The sequence below is a fragment of the Staurois parvus genome, unplaced genomic scaffold, assembly GCF_062004578.1.
Source record: "Staurois parvus isolate SC_StPar_1 unplaced genomic scaffold, SC_StPar_1.0 ptg000548l, whole genome shotgun sequence".
NCBI lineage: Eukaryota > Metazoa > Chordata > Amphibia > Anura > Ranidae > Staurois > Staurois parvus.
In genome coordinates this window covers 12,321,235-12,346,796 of record NW_028318344.1, presented here as the reverse complement: position 1 = coordinate 12,346,796, position 25,562 = coordinate 12,321,235, and the positions used below count along the sequence as shown (strand labels likewise).

Below are 25,562 nucleotides of genomic sequence, written 5' to 3'. Positions count from 1 at the left end.
CAGTGGTACCTATTCACTCTTTATGGACTTTAGTCCACCTTACCACTAGATTATTACATAGTGTGTGGATGAGTATGGCGATTGTGTGGGGTGCTGGCTGTACAACCCTCTGCTTTGACTAGACGTCTTTTTTAATTTTTTATATGGTGTAAAGGTAATCTATTGCTCTTATTTTTTTTGTATTGAATAAAGCCTGTTTTTTCTTAATAAGCCACCTGGTCCACCTTGTAACCTCCTATCGGGCTCTCTTTAGCCCTAGATGTTTGCAGGGAAAGTTCACCCCCAGCAGGGAACACTCACCCTTCAGTTGCAAAACCCTGGAGACCACCATAGCGGTACTCTCAGCTCCCAATCTGGCTGTGGCCATGCAGCATGTAGGCCCTTTCGTTTCAGCATGCAGTGCTCCTGGGGGAAGATAGTGGAAGGCAAACCCTCAAGATACAGTGCTGCTGTAGTGAAAAGCCCACCCCAGGAGTAGTGCAGTAATCTATAGCACCATCTAGTAGCCACTACACTGGAAATACAGAAAATCGGGTAGAACATCCAAAATAAATGGCAGGAGCGCAGCTGAGATGAAGGCGGGAGATTGTGCTGTGGAGAGGTGCACAAAGTGATGACCTGCCAAGGGATCAGGACCTTTCAGCTATTAACGGACATGCTCTATGTACTCAGTTTATAGATAAACCCCCAATACTTCCACTTCACCTCTGTGGGATAAGCTAGATGCAGATCAGGGGTCACAAGCTGCTATCTACCTTTTATAACCTGTTGCTCATTCCCACGGCTGGTAAGTTTGGCTATTCTCCAAAAATTGCTGGGCAGCTGTTTATGAGCCGGACAATGAGGAATGGGGAGAGATCCTGGCTACATGTGGATTAGTATCATCCAAATCAGCAGACTACTTATCCCAAATTTATATTATCCATCGAGCCTATTTAACCCCAGTCTGTTTGGCCAAATTTCAGCCCAATAATAGTTCTATGTGTCCAAAATGTTTGGTGATGACTGGCACTCTCTTTCATCTCTTATGGTCTCACCCTAGAATTCAGGAGTTTTGGGCTCAAGTCAGCTTCTTCATGGCAAGATGGGATCGCCTCTGTCTCTTGACCCTAAATGCAGTATGCTGGGGTTTTTTCCCGCCCTGGAATCTGAAAAATTTAAAAATATCTTTTTTCCTAAAATGTTATTTGCTACCTGGAAGCTTATTGCCAGGACCTGGATACGGGCTCGCTCTCTACAACTGTCAGATTGGATTGCAGAGGTCAGAAGTACAATAACACAACTGATATAGATGCATAGAGGGTGCCAATCCAAGTATAACAAAATTTGGGATAAGTGGCTGCAGTTACCCGATACTTGCACCTGATGTGTTAACAAAATCGCTTTATCCTATATTCATACTGCACCTCGTTGTAGAATATTTTTGGTCAATGATCTTATGTTCTTGTGGAAAAAGTCACCAAGTTTTTTTGTTTTTCTTTTCTTTTATTTAATGTTACGATATAAATGGAATATAGAGTATGCAGTTCCAAAAAGAAAGCACAGCAACCTGGGTTTGGACCGTTCTGTAGCAAATCCTAAAGGCAAAAAGGCAGGAGGCAACACATGAGAATCTCATAAGGATTCTAGGCAGAAGAGGCGGTAAAGAGTGCGACCTGTGGTGTTAGCACAAAATTTTACACCATAGTGAATACATTTCAAATATCGCCCCAGTGATGAACAGTAATGGTTATAAAACATACAGGGTGACCCTGTCTTAGCCATCTACAATGTTTGACTATATATAAAGTCGAGGCTTCATCTATCACGGTGGGCATACTACCACCAAAGACATCTTAAAAGACTGGGTTCGGGGGGCGCTCGTGAGCAGCAGCCAGGATGGCTGCCTATTAACTTACTGTCTCGGCCACCAGACAAATCGGCCGATTTCTGACCCTCAGGGGGGGTCCCTCCGCTTCCTCCCTGTCCCCCTGTCCTTCTAGCACCCTGATGGGGAAAAAAACCCCGGCTGCCCGCACCTCCAGCGTCCGACGGACCGTTCGGGAGGTTGCGGCCTACCCGCCGGAGATCGCGGGTGAAGCCGCGGCCTCGATTTTGGGCCGGCCGCCGGAGGCTTCCAGGACCCCGGCCGCGGATTCGCGGTTTTCGCCCGGGACAACAGCTGAAGCCCTGGCTGCAAGTTTGGGTCCCCTGCCATCACTACCTGCAGGTGAGATGGATCCTGGCAGTGGGGAGGACCTGAATCCCGAGCCATCCCGGCAGTCGCACATTCCATCCCTGCGGGATGCCGAGCTCCTGCGCCGCTTTAAAAGTATGTTGCAATCAGAATTGTCCTCCGCTACCTCCAAGCTGGCCGACCGTCTTTCGCGGGAAATTCGGGATTTGGGCAATCGGACGAATGATCTCGAAGATAAAATGGACGCTGCGACCACGGTCATTGAAAATCACGAACAGGACCTGTGCGACCTTAAGAAGGAATTGGCGGACGCACTACTGCGGCTTGAGGATTTCGAAAACCGTTCCCGCCGTGGCAATTTGCGGTTAAGGGGTATTCCGGAAACGGTCACGGATCTTACCTCCACTGCTACTGCTCTGTTTCAGGAGCTGACACCCGATATTCCCATTGACCGGCTCGAATTTGACCGCATACATCGTTCTTTGGGCCCCAGACGACCGGATGGGCCCCCGAGGGACATTATCATCAAGTTTACTTATTACCGCACTAAGGAAACTATCCTCTTGGCGGCCAGAAATAACCCTGATCTTAGCTTCCAGGGGCACCGCTACCAGCTTTTCGCAGACCTCTCTCAGACCACTCTCCAGAAGCGACGCCAGTTGAAGCCCTTCACTTCGGTCCTGGTGAAACACAGAATTAAATATGCCTGGGGCTTTCCGTTCCGCCTCACCTTCACCTACCAGGGCCGCAGTCATTCTGTGGCTACGCCGGAGGAGGCCCATTCTCTCTTGGAATCTCTACATCTTCTCTCGCCGGAAGCTGCTGATCGGAGCCCGGCTCATTCATCTGGATCCTCGGCAAGGCCGCCCGCTCTGGGCCGCATCTGGGAGCGGTCGTCCACCAGGAGGGGGGCTCTCCCTCAGACCCCTTCGCGATCAAGTCCTTCCTGTTCTTCTCCAGGCTGAAGATGCGCCTTGGAACTCCCACATATTGTCTCACCGAGGGACTACCCTGACGAGATTGTGAGTTTGGCCCTTAGGGCCTCCCCGGTTTGTCAACATTCTAGGTTGAGACTGCTCCGGCTTGCCCCTTTGGGTTTCATCCCGGGTTGGGGGGGGGTCTCTTCCTGGACTTAGGAATCGGGACTTTTTGCTGCCGCAGCCTGTTTTGGGTCCATGTGATGGTGCTTGGGTCTACGTTTGTGGCCTTGGGTGATGGTTCCCTTGGGCTCCGGGGTGGGAGGTTGACCCGGTGGGCCTGGTTGGGTGGAGGGGGGTTGGCCCCTGTGGTTCTCTGGGTTTCTCTGGGGAGGTTGTTGCGGAGGTTCCTGTTCCTGGGACTTTTAGTTTATTAAGATTTACTATATTCTATTATGTACATTGCCTTTTTGCCCCCTGAGGGCTTCTGTTTTGATGTTTCCATTTGCAGCCATTTGTCCGGTGGTAGAGTTACCCCTAACTGTATCCTTCATGTGTAGGATGCACGTCACCATTGGTGTGACACGATTGCACTGTTGTGTATACTTTTTGTGTCTTTTTCCTTTTTTCTTTCTTTGTTCTTCTCTTTTTCTCTGTTTTTTTTTGTTTTTGTTTTCTGCAGGGTTCCGGGACGCCATGGTCCGATCGCCATTGGGAGTGGAAATTGCTGGCTGCTTTGGGCTTTTTTCTGCTGAGCGTGTTGCGTTGATACCGCCATGGCCTCACCCCTTTTGAAAATATATTCACATAATGTTCAAGGCTTCAATTCGCCTCAGAAGCGGGCTAAAGTTTTTCATCATCTCAAGTCGCAACAAATTGATGTGGTATGTCTACAGGAGACCAGGTTTTCTCAGTCCTCCGCTCCGCGTTATCTTTCACCTCACTAACCCATCTTTTACACGGCCTCGGCTCCTGAGAAGCGTCGGGGTGTTCTGATAGCTTTTAAACGCAATCTCCCCTTTGTCTGTGCTCGGAATATAGCGGACCCCACGGGCAGGTATTTGCTTCTGCAAGGCACCCTCTGGGACCAGGAGGTTACCTTTGTCTCTTACTACGCGCCTAACCGTTTCCAGCATAAATTCTTTTCGCATCTTTGCACCATTATTTCTCGACACTCTAAGGGTCTTCTTCTTGTTATGGGGGATTCGAATGTTACCTTGGATTCCACACTGGATAGGCGCTACGCACAAGGAGCGACCCCCTCTCATGACTTGGTGCTGGAGGCACGTATGCGCTCTCTTTTGCGGACAGCGGGGTTAGCGGATGTCTGGAGGGAACTTCATCCAACTGAACGCGACTTTACGTTCTATTCTAACCCTCATGACAGTTTTTGTAGAATTGATCATATATTCATGCAGGTCCAGCAACTCCCCTCGGTCCGGCGGATAACTATTCCCTCCTCACCCTGGTCAGACCATGATCCTTTGGTACTCCTCCTTGCCCTTTCTGGGTCAGAACGACGCCCTTTTCATTGGCGCATCAATGACTCTTTACTGACCACTCAGGCTACCTGCCAAGAAATAGAATTCTTCTTACGGACATATTTTACGGAAAACTCGGGATCGGTCTCTTCAGCAGTGCCCCTATGGGAAGCGCATAAGGCCACGGTGCGGGGTCATGTTATACAGCTGGCTGCGGTCCGGAAGCGGGAGCGGGAACGTCGACTCTCGGAGCTTCATTCTCTCCTGGCCTCTGCGGATGCGCGTTGGAGGTCATCTCCATCCGTGGCCCATAAACGCGCTCGGGACGCTCTGGCGACAGAATTGGACGTCCTTGCCTCTTCGGAGGCGGAACGGGCCTTGCGTTGGACCAAACATAAATGCTATTCGTGTGCTAATAAGCCCGGTCCCATGCTAGCCAGGAAACTAAATTCTGTGGGGAAACCCCATAACCCGATTCGGCTTCGACTTTCCACGGGTGGCTGTACTTCTAATCCCAAGCAGATTGTTTCCCGATTCTCGGACTTCCTTTCGCGCCTTTATGCTGCCCCAGATCCCTTCCCTGTGGCCCAGGCAGAGGCATTCTTTCAGGACCTCCATCTTCCTGGATTAACCGAGGCAGCACAGGCGGCCCTCAACGCAGGTGTCACCGTACCGGAAGTGCTACAAGCAATCAAATCTTTACGGTCCACTGCGGCCCCAGGTCCAGACGGCTTCTCCGGTCTCTATTATAAAAAATTCTCAGCCCTTTTGGCACCCTTTTTAGCTGCCTACTTTAATGAGTTACGACAGGGCTCCTTGCCCTCTCCGGACGCACTTAGGGCACATATCTCTATGATTCCTAAGACAACCGATGATGTCCAGGAACCGCAAGCCTTCCGGCCCATCTCTCTTCTTAATGAGGACTTGAAAATATTGGGCAAGATCCTTAGTTTTCGCATCAATAAATATTTGTGTAGCCTGGTCCACAGGGACCAAGTAGGGTTCGTCCCCGGGAGGCAGGCGGGTGATAACGTCCGTAAGGTGGTCCATCTTATACATTTTCTGCAACAACGGAAAATCCCAGGATTCTTACTGTCCTTGGACATATATAAAGCTTTTGATTCTCTATCCTGGGAATATCTGCGGTTTGTCCTGTCTCGCTGGGGTTTCGGGGATTCTATTCTCTCATGGATTCAAGCCTTGTATTCCTTTCCTTCGGCTTCCGTTAAATACGCTGGATATTTCTCGGATCCCTTTCCTGTTGGGCGAGGGACAAGGCAGGGCTGCCCACTGTCCCCGGCACTCTTTGTCCTGGCGCTTGAGCCACTGGCTTTAGCGCTCCGGACCGACTGCAATGTATCGGGGGTTCCATACGCGGGACAGGAGTTTAAGCTGAGCCTCTTTGCGGACGATGCCCTCTTGACCCTTACTAATCCTCTGACGACGCTTCCTAATTTGCAGGCAATTCTTGAGCGCTTTTCCTTGATCTCGGGTCTACGTATTAATTTGGATAAAACCGTTGCTCTCAATATTACTTTGGCTTCAGATTTGGTTTCACGCCTACAATCCCATTTCCCTTACCGGTGGGCTTCCTCTTCTCTTGAATACTTGGGCATTCGCTTGACCCCCACCTATGACTCCCTTTTTGCTGCAAATTATTATCCTCTGCTTAGCTCCTTATCTTCTCTTATGCATTCCTGGCAATTTCCGCACCTGTCTTGGATAGGACGGGTTCACTCAGTGAAAATGACCATCTTGCCGAAATTGTTATATTATTTTCGCACCCTCCCAGTGCGGGTTCCCCCTCATTTTCTTCGGTTGCTTCAGGCGAAGTTTATGCGTTTTATCTGGGCCAATAAGCATCCCAGAGTTTCTAGAAATACGCTCTTTGCTCATAGACTCCAAGGTGGTCTTGGGGTACCCAATGTAACTAAGTATTATCAGGCGAGCCAAATTGCCCCGCTGTCTATGTTGCACGCTTCCTCCGACGTTCCTCTCTGGGTCCTGCTGGAACTACCTAATTGTGCCCCTATCGCACTATCGACACTTCTATGGCTTCCCCCTGCCCTGCGTCCTACGGCGCTGAGTCCGATGTTGCTCCATGGCCTACGAGTCTGGGACTCAGTACGTTACTCCAGTGGTCTGATGTCGCCTTTCTTGCCCTTGCTTCCAATCGTTAATAACCCTCTTTTCCCGCCGGGTCTAGATCACCCGAGGGCATTTTCTTGGTGGGTGGCTCATGGTTTCTCACAGGTGCAACACTTTTTGATTTTTCGGTCCTTTCCCACCTGGAATGTCCTCCGGGAGTCTCGGGATGTTCCCCCAGCGGAATTTTTTCGGTACCTTCAGTTGCGGCACTGGCTACTCTCGCTGAGGGCCACTTCTGCTTTCCCATATCAGAAATCTGCCTTTGAACGGCTTTGCCAGCAGCGTCCGGGCGCCCCGGGCCTTATCTCCCTTCTTTACGCAGCTTTGAACAGATGCTCGTCGCACACTTCTCTTTCATATGTAGTTCAGTGGGAACGCGACCTGGGAGTGGCTGTGGATCCGGAGGACTGGAATAAAGCCTGGTCACTCATAGCTAAATGTTCGTTTAATACGACCACGCTGGAAGCAGCCTATAAGGTATTGTTTTGTTGGTATTGGGTGCCGGCTCGTTTGGCCCAGGCTAACCCTGCCTGTAGTGATCGATGTTTTCGGGGTTGTGGCCATCGTGGCGATGTACTGCATATCTGGTGGTCATGCCCGAGGTTGGTTCGTTTTTGGTCTCGTGTGTTTGGCCTCCTTTTCACTTTGTTTCATCTCTCCATACGCCGGGATGCTCGGTATGCTTTGCTTCATTGCCCCATACCGGGCCTCTTGGCTCGTCAGCAGCGGTTGGCTTCCTATTTGTTTTTATCGGCCACTAGGACAATTGCCCAGGCCTGGAAGAGTCCGTTTGTACTTTTTCAGGGGGTGCGGGATCGTATGACTACTATGATGCTCAATGAACAGATGTCGAGTATATGCAACGACTCTCAACATAAATTTTTGACAATATGGGAGCCGTGGTTGCAATATGCCTTTCCCACGCTCCCCCCTGCCAGTATAGGGAGGTGAAGGAGTTTTGTATTGGCGCTCATGGACCCTTGCTCTTTGGTGTGTGTTTTTTTTTTTTTTTTTTTTTCTTTTCTCTTTCTTTCTTCTCTGCTTTTCTTCTTTCCTTTTCTGTTTGTTTTGATGTGACAGTGGACAGCTGTCTTTAGGTGCGATAATCTGGGTTTCACTGATGTTATTGTAACCTATGTGCCATTGATAGCCCCTACGTGGGCATACATTTTGCCTTATTGGAATTAGAGCGTTGTCTGCTCTATTATGCATTTTCTATCGGTGCAATTGATAGCCCCTGCGTGGGCGTGTTTTGTTGCCTCTGTTTTATACTGTTTAAAATTAATAAAAACCATTGAAATACAAAAGACTGGGTTCAATAGGCATGCACCATGGCCCTGGACCTGTATACCACCCTGCATGTGACTACACACAAGTGCCAAGATGAGTGCTCATGCAGAATCAAGTGCCCGAAGCAACATTACAGGTTGTCTGCACTGCGTCAGGTCTGGGCACAGTTCCCAAGCTTTATCAAGTTTTGTGCCAATCCAGATGCACTGCTCTATTTGTGATATTAAAAGGCAACGAGGTGTTAAGTGAATAAAAAAATAATATAATAAAATAAAAACATTAACAATGGTTAAGCTAAGGGTTATTTTTTCTTAAGGAGAAGGTCCAACACCTTGAGACACAAGCAAGAAACTGAGGACTCACAAAGTGGAGTTTTAGGAGAAGCACTCAAGGGGGTGTCTTTGAAAGCTTTGACCATGTCCAATCACCTGAAGGAACGAGTCTATAAGCCATGGTCTATCAATACTTTGCCTGTATCTTGTACTCTATGATTAAGAAACAAGTTTTATTTTAAAAGTGTGTTACAGTTGCTTTAAATTGACATTCAGTTGTAAGCCACCCCTCCGATCTAACGAATGAAAATCAGAGTAAATAAGAATGTTACTTTGTATTTCTGTATTTCGCTGCTGAACAGTCTTTACAAGCACTGTTTAAAAACAAGCAGTGGGAGATGCACAGAGAGTGATACAAATGCTCTATGTATTTCAATTAATATTTTTTGGGGCGTACATAGCACGCATAATGTCTACAGCTGGTTAATGCAGTGTTTACAAAATGATCAGAAAGTCAGCAATTAATAAAATTTTAATAGGAAACACTAACTTGACACTTTCTTCTTGCTCTCCAAACTCCTCATCGTTGAAACCAAAATGATCAATAAAAGCAGATGTCATTTGCTGCATCTGGTAGTCCACAAATGCCTGGAGAAAACATACCACCAGCCATTAAATGATGGGCAAAGTATTAGTCCTTGTAAAAAAAAAAAAGTAGCCAAATCACCTGCTGTAGTACAGTCTCTTGGGGAAAACTGAATTCCTTTAGGTCACTATCTTCATCATCACTGGAAGAGTGCATATTTCTCGTGTTTACCTGGAAAACACAATTGACATACACAAAGTAGATAATAAAAAATCATGAAGGGGGCTAGACTACTACAGAAACATACTTCATAGTGTTTGCTTGGCCACAGTGGTTGCCTTTAAGAAGTAGATGTGACGTCTTGTATATGGTTTTATTTCTTAAAGGAAAATATATTGGTCTGGACATGCCAAGACTATTTTGAATGAAAGGAGGAAGAAATTTTTATAAATCCCAATTTTAGTTTGTAGATATTGAAGTGGTTAGAAGGGTGTAAGGGGAATTCAATGTCTGTTGGAAACATATGAGGGGTACCAGGAAAGCTCTTAAAAGTGCCAGGTAACCAAGGTCAGAACTAAAACACAAACTTCATTGAGATGCAAAAGGGGAAAACAGAAACCAAAGTGTTTGCAGGACATGCACATCCTTTTCTTCCTGTGTCCACTAATCAAACCCTCCCCCACCTTGTCCCAACCAACCCCAGCCCACTCTAATATTTAAAAGAAACCAGACTAGCGAATGCCACTCTATTTGATGCCAAGCTGACAGGAGTTTCAATGGTTTTCTACATAAAGGGTACTGTAAACTGACTGCTTGAGTCATCTCAATTTGTTCTTACTACTCTCGGCACACAATTTACTCCTACCTTTACTTTCCCAGAACAGTGCTGCTCCTTTCTCCTAAAATCCAGGTAAAATGTCAAACATGCACCAAATCACAAAACTGGCTGGATTACTAGAACAATGAAAGTCCTGGGCACATGTAGTGCCATATTTTTATATACATGGGCTGGACGGGAAGTGGTTAAAGGATTTACTGCACTAGGTCCATGCATTTCCCCTTTCTTCATTTTTTCGTCTAAGTACCCATGTAAGCTGCTATACAGGTTATTAACGTTATTAAAAAAAACAAAAAAAAAAAAAATAAAAAAAACTGCCTATGCAGGTAAGGGGCGTCTGTAAACACACTGTGCAGCTCTGACTAAAATTGAAAAATACCCTTGCTATAGGTGCAGGCCATTTATGTACATTATGCAGCCTGACTGGAATACTCCCAGCATGTTGCTAAGTAAGGCATAGTTGTTTTTGCGCACCTCTATTATCACAGGATGTGAGCTTTTTCTTTGATTCAAACCCCCTCCAATGCTCTCTCTCCCCTGCGGCAGTAGCACTGAGCTTAGCGTTTGCGGTGAGAAGTAATGACTAGGCCTTACTTCGCAACATACTGGAAGTATTCACTTCAGGCTTTGTGAGATACGTAAATGGCCTACACCAGGGTTTCTACACCAGGGTTCTATGGAATCCTGGGCTTCCTCCAGAAGTTGCTAGGGGTTCCTTGAGCAATTTTACCTACTTTTTTTTTTTTTTTTTTTTTAAAGTCCGCAAACGTGTAACTATAACGAAAAAACCCATAAGTGTTCACAAAAAAGTGCAAGTGCAAAACACCACACAAAAAGTGCACTTAGGGGTGTGCTTTGTCCTACCCCCGAAGGGGTTGGACCACTACCCTGATCCCCCGGGGCACGAAGCTCCTGACAGGGACAAGGTTCCCATTTGGTCCTCCTGGCCAAAAGGCCTGGTGGACCACCGTTCCTTATGCCCAGCCGAAGCCGGACATCCAGTACTAGGCCAGGGGGTTCTCCCAAAGAGAAAACCCCCTACGGACTGGGGAGGAAGGAACCGTAGGGCCACACATCCTCCCCCTAGACTTCAGGGCAGGCCCGAGGACCCACACCCTCCATCCTGTGAAAAAACACACACATAAGTAAAAAGTGACAAACGTGGGGTGAGAAAAATAAATAAATAATTAAATAAATCTATAAAAATAATAAAAAAGTGTCATGCCCAAATTGTGCACTGACCAGACCCTGAGGCCTGTAGCAAAAAAATTGCCCAGAACTTGACCAAAAGGCCCGGTCCTAGAGGCGCAGTACAAAAAGTGTTAAACTCGGTGACCATGTGCTCATTCGTATCGTGGGGTCCCACACCCAAGTGCTACTTAGAGCACCCCTGAGGCGACTACTCAGGGGGCACCGTGTTTGCGGCCTTTCTGCCTCCTCAGCCCCTGGCCAGACCAAGGTAGATCCGTCCAAATCAGGAGGTACTGGGTCTTTCCAGCTTTCCCAGAGGAATTACTCCCAAGGCCCCAGAACGAATCATGGCGCTCCCTGGTTTCTGTCCCTCCGGTCCCTTTTACCTTTCTAAAAGAGGGTAATTCTTCCCAGTGACCACAGGTGTAAGGAACATTCTTCCCACTGACCATCACACTTATGTAACATGAGTTGTAGATATAGTAATTTTTAGTAGGGGTTCCCTGAGACCACAAAGTAATATCAAGGGTTCCTCAGTGCTGAAAAGGTTGAGAAAGTGTGGCCCAAACCTTTAGCAAGGGCAATATGCAACTTTAGTCAAAGCTACAGTCTGTTTTTACCTACATATGCCCCTCATCTGCATAGGCAGTTTTTTCGGTAAATGTGAACTAAAAACTTTTAACATTTTAGGATTTAATAACACTTAACCGATTGTTTAGCAAATAGGTACATTTTTTATTATTTGCCCGAGGTCCAGCTATATAGATAAGGATCTCTTCTTCAGCCAGGCAACTGTCATTTTCACATCTTATTGATTTTATCTTAAAAAAAAAAAAAAAAAATGTCCTCCTCGAAAAATGAAGATCCCAACCCTGTGCGTATTAACTTTAGAAGTGTTTAAGAGGCATTCTGAATACGAAGATCTTTTAATTACAATTTATAGAATAAAGGAGGGGCTAAATGATAAGGAGTACCACATAATAATGCAATATATTATATGTAACAGAACACCAAGTGGACTTTTAAGGTACCCAACAATTATTTGTTTAACCACTTGTCTACCGCCCTATAGCAGATATACTGCTACAGAGTGGCCGCTCTGCGGAAAATAACGTATATACAAACGATTTTGCCATTCCAAATAAGGGGCACGCGTGCCGCCCTACCCGCTCTGCTATTGGTTGCACAGCAGAGGGAGAAAGCAGCATTTCTCCCTAGTAAAACAGCATACAGTACACAGTGTAAGCACATTACAGTGTTAACCCTTTGATCGCCCCAGGTGTTAACCCCTTCCTGCCCAGTGTCATTAGTACAATGTCAGTGCTTTTTATTAGCACTGATCACTGTATTAGTGTCACTGGAGATGTCAGTGGCCATTAGTCAGTTCCCACCCAGTGTCAGAATGCCCACCGCAGTCCTGCAATAAGTAGCTGATTGCTGCCATTACTAGTATAAAAAAAATAAAAATAAAAATTCCAGTATACAGTATCTCACAGAAGTGAGTACACCCCTCAGTTTTGTAAAGATTATATTATATCTTTTCATGTGATAACACTGAAGAAATTACACTTTGCTACAATGTAAAGTAGTGAATGTACAGCTTGTATAACAGTGTCCCCTCAAAATAACATACAGCCATTAATCTCAAAACCACTGGCAACAAAAGTGAGTACACCCCTAAGTGAAAATGTCCAAATTGGGTCCAAAGTGTCAATATTTTGTGTGGCCGCCATTAATTTTCCAGCACTGCCTTAACCCTCTTGGGCATGCAGTTCACCAGAGCTGCACAGGTTGCCACTGGAATCCTCTTCCACTGCTCCATGACAACATCACGGAGCTGGTAGATGTTAGAGACCTTGCGCTCCTCCACCTTCCGTTTGAGGATGCCCCATAGAAGCTCAATAGGGTTTAGGTCGGGAGACATGCTTGGCCAGTCCATCACCTTTACCCTCAGCTTCTTTAGCAAGGCAGTGGTTGTCTTGGTGGTGTGTTTTGGGTCGTTATGTTGGCATACTGCCCTGCGGCCCAGTTTCCAAAGGGAGGGGATCATGCTCTGCTTCAGTATGTCACAGTACATGTTGGCATTCAAGGTTCCCTCAATGAACTTGTGAGGAAAAAAATGACAAATTTCATTTATGTACAACGTTGCATAACGACACAATTGTCAGTTAAAGTAAACGCAAAAAGGCCTGGTCAGGAATGGGGGTAAATCCTCTGGAGGGCAAGTGGTTAAAAACATATATTATTTACAAATCACTAAAAGCCAAATATCACATATATTTAAAAAGATCTAGCATATATGCATGTCTCCTTATGAAACCTCATCCACAGAGTATAGTCACATCTCCAGTCTTAATACTTACAAATCTAAAGTTGTATTCGTTATAATATATTGTCATATATATAGAAACTACCTTTCTTACAACATCAAACTGGGAGTGGAACTAGCCCTCAATTCAACTATAAATTTCTACTTAAAATGCTGCTGCCAAATGCATCAGAGGAGAGCGCTGAGACCATCCAAGGAGATCAACAGGGAAGAGGGTGTCAACAATATACATTGCTCAGCCTAAATGAGTAAGATTTTAATTAATATCTCAATGAACACGAGAACAATTTCCAAAATTTTGACAAAACTAAGTTTTATAGAACATTTGTTTAGCTCATTACATGAAAGTAAGGTTAATAATATAACTTTAGTTAAAAAAATCTTCAGTTTTACTCCAATTCGTTGATGCAAAAATGAATACACGCCACAGGAAAAAAAAAACAAAAACTACTAGATCTAGTATTTTGTATGACCTCCATGATTTGTTAGGACAGCACCAATTCTTCAAGGCATGGAATGAACAAGTTTGCAACATTGCACCATCTATCTTTTTCCATTCTTCAAGAACGACCTCTTTTAGAGCCTGGATGCTGGATGGAGAGTGATTCTCAACTTGTCTCTTCAGAATTCCTGTCAGGTGTTCGACTGGGTTCAGATCAGGAGACATACTTGGCCAATGAATCACTTTCACTCTGTCCTTCTTCAGAAATGCAACAGTGGCCTTAGATGTGTGTTTTGGGTCATTGTCATGTTGGAAAAGTGCATGACAACCAAGGGCACGGAATGATGGTAGCATCTTCTCTTTCAATATAGAGCAGTATATCTGTGAATTCATGATACTATCAATTAAATGCAGCTCCCTGATACCAACAACACTCATGCAGCCCCACAGAAGGACACTGCCACCACCATGTTTCACTGTAGGCACTTTTATGTATGCATTTTTCTTTGTACTCCTCACCATTGCGACACCATACAGTTTTGAAGCCATCAGTTCCACAAACATTTATCTTGGTCTCATCACTCCAGAGTACAGAGTCTCAGAAGTCTTTTTCTTTTTCAGAATGGGCCCTGGGAAAATGTATGCAGGTTTTTTTGTGCATGGGCTTTAGGAGAGGCTTCCTTTGTGGGCGGCACCCATGCATACCATTCCTCTGAAGTGTACGCTGTATTGTGTCATGGGGAAACAATCAACCCAATTTGGCTATTTACTTTTTTAGCTAACCGCAGTGAACTTGCATGGTAACGTTCTTCAACCCTTCACATCAGAAGACGCTCCTCTTGAGGTGTTAACTTCCGTGGACAGCCTGGACATCTCTGTGAGATGGTTGCAGTTCCATCTGTTAAATTTTTGTATCACTTTTGCTACAGTATTCTGACTGATAAGTAAAGCTTTGCTGAACTTCTATAGTCTTCACCTTTCTTGTGTAAAGAAATTATTTTCTTTCTCAGGCCTTGTGACATTTCTCTTCCATGTGGTTCCATTGCTGACAGCATGAAATGGGAAGGAGTTTTCTTTGTTAACCAACACCCTTTTATAATAAACTGTCTGCTGGACACCTGTTTAATGAGTTCTTGTTAATTATGATTTTGTTATCTTAAGCTTACCTTTGCTCCTAAGACTTTCATTGGGCTGTATTCATTTTTGTAGCATGGTCTTGAATGCATTTGTTAGAAAAAATACATTTTTGTGTGTGCAAATTAACAAATCGTGTTTGCAATCAATGACACAAACAAACAGAAGGCACCGCCCATTGAAATGTATCAGTGCAAAAGAGTTGACTTCAAAATGTATAATCAAAATAATAGCAAACCAACTGCAACCATTTTTTCCAGAAATAATCCACCAGGAGCAGGTGAGGTCTGTGCATTGACAAGGAGCATGTGTGCTCAGATCACAATGGGTTGCTTGAACGCCAAGTCCTCCATTCAGTAATCATTTTGCATACGTTTAAAAAAATACAAGCCAGGAGGAGTGGAATGATTGTCACAATCTCTTTTCCTCTGACAAAAGACCACGCATTCATCTAAAAGAATGAAAGACGTTTACTGAATGGAGGAGCTGGAGTGCGAACGAAATACTGTGACCTAAGTACTCTAGTCTGAACTGCAAATCTCAGTGCCAGATGATTGTCATGGACTGCATTGTATGGATCAAAGTCAGAGTTGTACATTACGTTACAGCCTAGAGACATGGGACATATATCATAAGTGTTGATTTATTTTTACAGTGCACATGTCACAAAACAGTTCTTGCCCAGTGTTCAGCTTTAATCAATTTAACTGCACAAAAAGCCCTTGCAAATTTCATCTGGTCAACAGTATCATGCAGGGTGGCATTCTCAGCTGACAACCAAAGCTCCTGTCCTGACATTTACAGTTGTGTTCAAAATAATAGCAGTGTGTTGAAAAAAGTGAATAAAGCTCAAAATCCTTCTAATAGCTTTTATTTCCATACACACAAATGCATTGGGAACACTACACATTCTATTCCAAATCAAAACATGAAGAAAAATATATCAAATTTGTATTGTTCCTCTAAAAAAAAATTGAAGAAAAGTGAATATTAGACTGTTAAAAAAATAGCAGTGGTTGTATTCTTCTTTACAAACTCAAACATTCACCATATAAACTGAAAAATGTTTAAAGATTTTGCTTTCCTTTGAATCACTTAATTAATATTTAGTTGTATAAGCACTGTTTCTGAGAACTGCTGTACATCTGTGTTGCATGGAGTCAACCAACTTCTGGCACCTGTGAACAGGTATTCCAGCCCAGGATGACTGGACTACATTCCACAGTTCTTCTCTATTTCTTGGTTTTGCCTCAGAAACTGAATCTTTGATGTCACCCCACAAGTTTTCTATTGGATTAAGATCCGGGTATTGGGCTGGCCACTCCATAACGTCAATCTTGTTGGTCTGGAACCAAGATGTTGCACGTTTTTTGGTGTGTTTGGGGTTGTTGTCTTGTTGGAACACCCATTTCAAGGGCATTTCCTCTTCAGCATAACCTCTTCAAGTATTCTGATGTATTCAAACTGATCCATGATCCCTGGTATGCGATAAATAGGCCCAACACCGTAGTATGAGAAACATCCCCATATCATGATGCTTGCGCAACCATGCTTCACTGTCTTCACAGTCTACTGTGGCTTAAATTCAGTGTTTGGGGGTCGTCTGAAAAATGTCTCCGGCCACTAGACCCAAAAAGAACAATCTTACTTTCATCAGTCCACAAAATGTTGCGCCATTTCTCTTTAGGCCAGTCAATGTGCTCTTTGGCAAATTGTAACCTCTTCAGCACGTCTCTTTTTCAACAGTGGGACTTTGCGGGGGCTTCTTGCAGATAGCTTGGCTTCACATAGGCGTCTTCTAATTGTAACAGTACTCACAGGTAACTTTACACCTTCTTTGATCTTCCTGGAGCTGATTGTTGGCTGAGTCCTTGCCATTTTGGCTATTCTTCTATCCATTCGAATGGTAGTTTTTCGCTTTCTTCCACGTCTTTCAGATTTTGGTTGCCATTTTAAAGCATTTGTGGTCATTTTAGCTGAACAGCCTATCATTTTCTGCACTTCTTTACATGTTTTCCCCTCTCCAATCAACTTTTTAATCAAGGTACGCTGTTCTTCTGAACAATGTCTGGAACGACCCATTTTCCTCAGAATTTCAGAGAGAAATGCACTGTAACCAGCATGTATAACATTTGCTGCCTTCCTTAAATAAGGGCAATAATTGCCACCTGTTTTTCAAAGAATGAATGACCTCACGAATAGAACTCCACACTGCTATTATTTTGAACATGCTCCTTTCAATTAGTAATTCAGTTACACAGAATCAGCAGCATGCGTGTCATGACTGTTGGGTCTGTTGGATTTCTATTACTCTACTACACCTGCTAGCAAATTATTTCCCATGTAGAAATATCATTTCTACCAAAAACAGTGATTGATCAGGTTAGTGATGTCTGACTGCTATTATTTTGAACACAACTGTATATACCCAAGAAAAATAAAGGATGGTGCACACACACAAACCATTAGAGTATCGGCTGAAGTATACAGATATACCAAAGCTGTTACATATTCAAATTAGATGTAAACTTCACTAAGAATAAAATAGTTTCATTTTTAAGTAAAAAACTGCATCATATGCTGACCTTCTTTGATTCACTGAGGACTCCACTAGAGAGTACTTCTAGTTCCACTTAGGAACTACAGCCAGCGCAAAGCCAGCTGAGGAAGTAATGCACCATCACGAATTCTTCATTACCCAATTTTTTAACTTATGTTTAAAAATTTAGCAGTGAGAATGGAACATTGCCTTGTAGAAGTATTTAGCAGAAAATTATCACCACAGAAAGTCCCAGACATGAAAAAATCTGAAGAGTGAGTCAACCTAGCAGTGACCATCAGAAACTAAAAACATTTTAGGATGCTTTGATCTGAAAATAAAAATGCAAGTACACACTCACAAGGTCTACAGTGTTTTTCTTGTTGGTCTCCGAGAGCGATCCAGAAACAAAACCATCCCATTGCTCCTGCTGTTCTTCTGAGAGCTCTGTAAAAGTACAAAATCCTTTAGTTATATTAAAGGAAAAAACACAAAAAAGTGAGATTAAGTGGCACCTCCCACCCACACTACGCTACAAAACAGAGTTTAGTGCAATCTGCGCTGCAGAGAGCTCCATCTCTACAAAGATGCAAGAAAATATACATTTATTCTGGCAGTGCTATGTGTTGCAATTTTAAACCAACTCACTGTACTGGACGTGACATACTCAGGATTGCCCCATTCTGTATACTATGCAATAAGCTACGTACAGCACAACACTTTTCTGAATCCTGCTATGTAAAATTACATACTTCATCGCACTAATCACAAGTATTGTGACACAGTATTATTCATAGCACAAAATTTGATCTACCTGTAAATTCCGTATCTGAGTACAGTACAGGGCATGGATTTCATATTCGCAGACCATGAGTTATAGGCTGTAACCTTCAGGTGACTGGAAACCAGCAAAGCTTTTGCGGGCACACCCCCTGGGTATCCCCTATTATCCTACCCTACTCCTTGAGTCCTCAGCTTTTTTTTCTTCTTTTGTAAGCAATGCAAAGCAACCCAGGATTAATATAGATGGTGAACAGTTTCCTGTACTGTAGTCCAAGATAAGGAATTTATGGATAAGACAAAATTCCTCAAAATCTTAACTGCACAGCAGAGAACATAGGCTTGATATTCACAGACCCTGGGACGTTCCCAAGCAATGAATAAGAAAGGTGGGTAACAACTAGGGCAAGTAGAACTGTGCCAACATGTACAACAATAACAAGGATCAGCAATTAACAGATCCAACTTCACAGTGCTGCTGCAAGAGCCTTGCGCCAGAAAGCGTCCATCTGGTAAAACTTTGAAAAGGTATGAATAGAAGACCAAGTGACGAGATAAAGGTATGAATAGAAGACCAAGTGACGAGATAAAGGTAGGATCTCCCTTCACCAGGCTCCTCCAGCGTTCCGACAGATGGCCTGCTAATAGTCGGGAAGAGGAAAGGGGGACCTGCCTGCTGACGCTGCTGGGACTGTGCGGGGAGCTCTGGTGACCGGTCCATCTCCCGTGGACCCTGGTGAGCTGGGTCCTGCGGTGGAGCGAAATGGAACCGAGGGGCGGTAGGAGCTGGACAGCCCTGGCCGGAGCCCATAGGATGATAGGCGGCCACGTGACCGGCCGCAAAGGAGTACTGGTAGGAGGGAGCTGCCGGTCAGTCTATGGGAGTATAATAAAAACAATAGAAATATGAGCGCTGGGTGACAGTAAGCCAGTTAGGTACAAAACAGGTAGGAGCAGCCAGCATAGAAGTGGAAACAACCTCAGATCCTCCAAGAAATGCCAGAAATAAAGGTACAAATGCGGCGCTCAATCATAGTTGCAGCATATGGAAGATATCTCACAGTGTTAAAACTTCATCAATATGATATATACAGATTAATGTGACTGTTGTGACACTATGAGCAGTTGTAAACCTTCCGTGACTGTGGTATTAAATGATATTGACAGCAACAACGCTTGTTAGGTATAGATCATGCGGAGTGAAGTGACTGTGGATATACAGTAAACAGAAAAGTAAAATACGTGACCGTTAAAGCTGGAAGCAATGAGCATACTATGCCTCGATTAGAAAATATCTTGTGGTAACGTAAACTTATAGGATATAGTTCATACGGAATGATGTGACTGTGGTGACACAAAGAACAGCCGATAACTTTTGTGACTGTTGTGGCTGGAAGCAATGAGCGTACTATGCACTAACCAGATAGCACAGATAAATGTGCGTTGGAGTAAATAAGACCTACTCCTCGGTACTCTGGGGGTGGGAACTCAGCATGCGGATGTGATCATCAGGCGGAGGTACTTCACCAGCTGTCATCTAACCAAAGCAGGTTTCCACATCTCAGGTTAACTGTGTCCAGCAGTACAATTTCCAGCCATCAGGGGGATCATACGAGGCAGATGGGAGCCAGGAAAAGATCCTTTCAGGATAAGGACTCTCAGTGCCAGATAAATGAGCCCAGAGAGAAAAGAACTCCAATAGTGTAGTATGTTTAATGATCAAAATAGGGGTAACTATACTGCTGGGTAATTGTACTGCTGGACACAGTTAACCTGAGATGTGGAAACCTGCTTTGGATAGATGACAGCTGGTGAAGTACCTCCGCCTGATGATCACATCCGCATGCTGAGTTCCCACCCCCAGAGTACCGAGGAGTAGGTCTTATTTACTCCAACGCACATTTATCTGTGCTATCTGGTTAGTGCATAGTACGCTCATTGCTTCCAGCCACAACAGTCACGAAAGTTATCGGCTGTTCTTCGTGTCACCACAGTCACATCATTCCATATGAACTATATCCTATAAGTTTACGTTACCACAAGATATTTTCTAATCGGGGCATAGTATGCTCATTGCTTCCAGCTTTAACGGTCACGTATTTTACTTTTCTGTTTACTGTATATCCACAGTCACTTCACTCCGCATGATCTATACCTAACAAGCGTTGTTGCTGTTAATATCATTTAATACCACAGTCACGGCAGTCACGGAAGGTTTATTACTGCTCATAGTGTCACAACAGTCACATTAATCTGTATATATCATATTGATGAAGTTTTAACACTGTGAGATATCTTCCATATGCTGCAACTATGATTGAGCGCCGCATTTGTACCAGTCTATGGGAGTATATGCAGCTCCGAACTCCCCTCTCTCCCTCACCCCTAGATTGATCTCTCTCTGGGAGTGCTGTGGTGGAGAGAGACCCCTGGATCCCTGGAACCCAAGGGAGACATAAAGGAAGAACCCCACCCTGGAAAATATATGGAGTTGGAGAGACCACCTCGTGCAAACACCCCCCCCCCCCCCCCAAAGGGTCGTTTTTTTTTTTTGATACTGGAAATTATTAAAATGAAGATCAAAGGAACAAAAAGGAGGTGGGTCAAAGGCCCCGCCATCAAGCTCAATTAAGAAATATATCCCCGGACAGGATAAACAGACCCCTGAGAAGCAAATTGGAATAAGTGAAAAGAGTGTGATAGGGAACAATAGTGGTGAGAGCTCCAGATTATCCCTGGGAATGTCTAATAGTAGTCAAAATCTAGAAGAAGCAGATATTCAGAAAACCGGTGTATTGGAGAATTCAGAAGATCAAGGTTCACACCAACAACTAAATCAAAAGTAGCAGAAATGTTTAAAGGTCTGGAAAATTTTATAAAACAAGAGATGCTGAAATTACATAAAGATTTGGGGCAGGTGCTATCTAGAGTGGAGGAGATGGAAGAAAAAATAAACATGCCCAAATGATACAGATCTTAGAAAAGCAAATGGTGGAAATGAAAAAAGAACAAAGAAATCTGCTATATAAACTAGAGGAGCAGGAAAATAGGAACAGAAGATGTAACTTAAGAATACGTGGTCTTCCAGAGATCTCTCAAGGAGAAGATCTGAGGGAAATAATAGAGAAGATGCTAGATATAATATAATTGGACAGATCTGTACCAGAACTCTATAAAATGGATGGGGTGTATAGAATAGGTCGACTATATCAAGAGGGTAGAAAAGGAAAATCGAGAGACGTCATCGTTCAATTCCATCATTATCATGATAAAGAGATCTGGAAGAGGATGAAAGGAAGAGCTGCTATAAAATATGGAGAAATATATATACAGATCTTTGCTGATCTTGCTGCAGAGACACTGTTAAGAAAGAAAATCCTGAAACCATTAGTAGAACAAATGAAAAAGCAGAACGTCCGATATAGCTTGGGGTTCCCAGCATGTTTAATCGGTTGAAAAAATGGGCGCTCTGCAAGATTAAAGTTCCCTGAAGAATTGAGAGGCTTCTGTGAAAGACTTGAGTTACAGGATATAGATATCCCTGGGTGGGGAATGGGGATGGAGGAAAGGTGGAATATGGAGAACGAGAGGTGGCGGGCAGTCTAGAAAGGAGGTAGAGGAGGGAGTGGGGAAGGAGGAGGGAGTGGGGAAGGAGAATGGGGTGAGAATATTCTTTTTTTTCCCCTCTCCCTCGTTCAAATTCTCCTCCCCCTTTACCCCCTTTCCCTTTTCTCTTACCCCCTTTTTTTTTTATCTCTCTCTCTCCTTCCTTCAAATTCTCCTCCCCCTCTACCCCGTCCCCTTTCTTTTTCTTTCTTCTGAGGTTTTTTTTATTTTTCTCTTCTCTTCGTTTTAGGCTCGTAGTTTTTGGCGGGACGCTGGGGGAGGGCAAATAGGATGAGGTGTGCATGCTCAGAGAGCCACCCTAAATTGGAATCAAAGGTGGAATTGGCACCACAAATGATTCATAGGCAAAACATAGGCCTAAGAAGGGGGGGGGGGTGGGATGGGAGGGTGGGTGTGGGGTTATGGGGAGGTAGTAGGCAGCCTAAGACTCTGTGGCAGCCTTAGATTGTGGGGGATGGTTGGAGGTACACTAGCTTGGAGAAACTTTAGAGAACGAAGTGGAAGATATGATGGAGAGAGGGAGAGAGAGGAGGAGGATGAAGAGGGATGAGAGGAGGTGAAAAAAGAGAAAAAACAGAAGATTCACTTCGTGACTTATAATGTGAGAGGTTTAAATCGTTAAATTAGATTTAGGATTCTTAAAGAACTTCAACATAGATTTTCCTCAGTGGTGTTTCTACAAGAAACTCATTTTGGTACAAGAAACAAATTAGTTAAAATCTAGACATTATCCAGAGTGGTATTATGCAGATTCCCCAGTTAAACGAGCAAAGTGAGTGGATAGGATTTGCGAAAAACATAAGGTTTAAGTTGGAAGAAAGATTGGTAGATCCGGAAGGGAGATTCCTGTTTTTGAAAGGAAAATTACAGGAAAAAGAATGTACATTAGCAAATATACATTGCCCGAATAAGAAACCGGAGGTATTCCCAAAAAATATCTTAAGGAAATTAATGGATTTCAAAAAAGGTAATTTGATTGTGGCAGGAGACTTAAATCTATGTATGGATCCACAGATGGATGTGACCTCTCCGGTGCATAGAGATGGTAGTAGGTTTTTGAAAAATCTGAAAAAAATGTTATATCAATGTCAACTGGTAGATATATGGAGAATTAAGCACGTGAAGGATAGAGATTATACGTTTTATTCTCATGCACACGAGATGTACTCAAGACTGAATTACATACTGTTGGACCATCGACTTGAGTCGATTTCTGACCATGCTCCTGTCACAATGCAATTACCATGGGGTAATGAGCAGAGTGGAGGAAAATCATGGAGGTTAAATGAGACACTTCTTCAGGATCAAGAGACAGAACAGAAAATTAAGAAGGAAATAGAGCAATTTTTTTTTTTTAACGAAAATGATTCTGAGGACGTCGGTAGCCACGGTTTGGGAAGTTCATAAGGCCTATAATCAGAGGAATCCTAATAGCGATAGGAGTAAAGAAGAGGCAAAGAAGGTAAAAAAATAAATACACTTTTTAGTGAACTCTGTAATTTAGAGCAGATACATAAAAATAAAGTAACAAAAGAGGGGATACAAAAGATAATAAAAGATAAGAATTAAATAATTTTCTGGAAGAGGATAAGTGAAAAATATAGATGGGGAGATAGACCAGGAAAATATTTAATGAGGGCCCTGAGGAAAAAAAAAATCTAGGAATTATATAGAGAAAATAAGGGATGATAAAGGAGAACTAGTGTACTCAACTAAAGAGATAGCAAAAGTGTTTAAAGAATATTACAACAAGTAATACAATATTAAGCCCCATGGTATCACAGGAGAAGACGAAGTAGGAAAAATAGAAAGAAGACAGACATATATAAAAAAGGTGGGACTACTGAAAGTAAGTGGAGAAAAATTAAAATTCTTGGAAATGGCAACAACACAGGAAGAGACACATATAGCAATAAAAAGTACAGTAGCCGGGAAAAGTCCAGGATCCGATGGGTATACAGTGAGATACTATAAAAAGTATGAAGAAATATTACTACCCAAACTGAAGATATATAAGACTGCCTTAGGAGGAGAGATAGAAATGAGGAGGGAATCCCTGCAAGCCCAATTAAAAAAGCATAATTAAAAAAATCCTGACAAGATATATCTGGAGGAATAAAAAGCCTAGAATTAGTTATGATATTTTAAGTAGAGAGACAGAGAATGGCGGTTTAGAAGTACCAGACATAAAAAGATACTATAACTCAGTAATATTGGCGAGAATTTTCGATTAGACATATAATGCACAGGGGAAAAGCTAGGTAAAAGTAGAAAATACATTAAGTCACACGAATTTAAGCAGAAATATTTGGTTACCTCCTCAATACCGTGGATTAGCAGATAACACAAGTTTAAACGAAATGTTTTAAGAGTCTGGGATGTTTTACACAAGCAAATGGGGTGGGAATTTAATTCACTGTTAATGCCACAGAGTTTTTCCCTCCAGGTAAAGAAAGCATCACAAGGAAGTGGATAAAGAAGAAAGATGTTCAATTAAGAGATATAATGGATGGAGAGAAAATATGTTCACTTAGGGAATTGGAAAGAAAAGAAGGAAATATTCACTAGAATGAATGAATGGCGTTATTTTCAGTTGAAACATTTTATAGGGAACCTCCCAAAGCCACTAAGAAAAAAAGAAGATTGGAATCCCTTTGAGCAGTTATTAGAAACACGAGGAGATGGGAAGCATGGGACTTCTAAAATATATAAGATTCTCACAGGTTTAAGTATGGTTATAAGGCCACTATTTATAGAAAAATGGGAAAGGGATTTAGGAGTAATAATTGATGAGAAAAAAACAGAAGAAAATGTATGGTTTAATTCACGGGAATGTAAATATGAAGGAGGTAGAAATTAATTATAAATGTTTGGCAAGATGGTATATCACACCGAATTTAGCACACAGGATAAGTGGGGATAACTCGCCTTTATGTTGGCGTGGATGTGGAGAAAGAGGCACAATGTTTCACCTGTGGTGGGAGTGTCATAAAATTCAAGAGTATTGGGGAGGTATAGTACACTTAATACAGGAAATAACTGTGGTTAATATCCCAAAGGAATAAGAGATTTGTCTTTTCTATGGCTTTGAGTTCTCAGTAAAAAAATATAAAAAAACTGGATTAGTGTACTACTTGAATGCAGCGAAGGGCCTGACACCCAAATTTTGGAGGAAACATCAGGCACCGAGAGTTAAGGATTGGATAGAAAGGGTAGAGAGGATTTATAGATTGGAGGAACTGTACCATATGGATGAAGATAGGAAGGAGATTTTCCGTATAAGATGGGAAAAGTGGGAGACATTTAAAAAGTCAAATGCATACCTGGAATATATGTAATAAAGAAAAGACGACATGGAGGATAATTGTAATATTAAAATAGTAGTATTCTTCAAATAGGATCAATAGAATAAACAGGAAAGAGCATAATCTGGGCTGGGTAGAAAGAGTTGGGGGGCTGGGGTGGTATGGGGCCTGGGGTAGGTGGGGAGGGAGGCAAAAGGGAGAGGGGAAAAAGGATACCAAGAGCAAAGTTAATATTTTTATAAAATGCCAGATAAATATGAGTATCCTATCCTATGGCCACCAAGAAGGCTAATTTGCAAGAGAAAACATCTCAGTAGATTTGCCTAATGAGTTCAAAAGGTGGTTACTGCAGGGCAGGGAGAACCAAATGAAGATCCCAAGGAAGCATAGGGTGCTGAAAGGGTGGTCTGATCCAAGAAAACCCTTGAATAAGGGGAAAAGGATTCTGGAACAAAATGGACAAGGCCAAAACCGGTCCTTTCCTGTCTTTTCAGAGTACTGAAGGCT

At 43.3% G+C, this 25,562-nt stretch overlaps 1 protein-coding gene across 4 annotated transcripts in view; it reads right to left on the bottom strand.

Moving 5' to 3' along the window:
• LOC149451185 (serine/threonine-protein phosphatase 6 regulatory subunit 1-like) overlaps positions 1-25,562 on the bottom strand; it is a 280,567-nt gene that overhangs the window by 88,358 nt on the left and 166,647 nt on the right. For all 4 annotated transcript variants that reach the window (XM_089691024.1, XM_089691026.1, XM_089691023.1 and 1 more), the window contains exons 13-15: positions 17,705-17,790; positions 9,012-9,101; positions 8,835-8,932 (exon numbers count right to left, since the gene is read on the bottom strand). In XM_089691024.1, the coding sequence (XP_089547150.1) occupies positions 8,835-8,932; positions 9,012-9,101; positions 17,705-17,790 (274 nt within the window). The remainder of the gene's footprint in view (positions 1-8,834; positions 8,933-9,011; positions 9,102-17,704; positions 17,791-25,562) is intronic.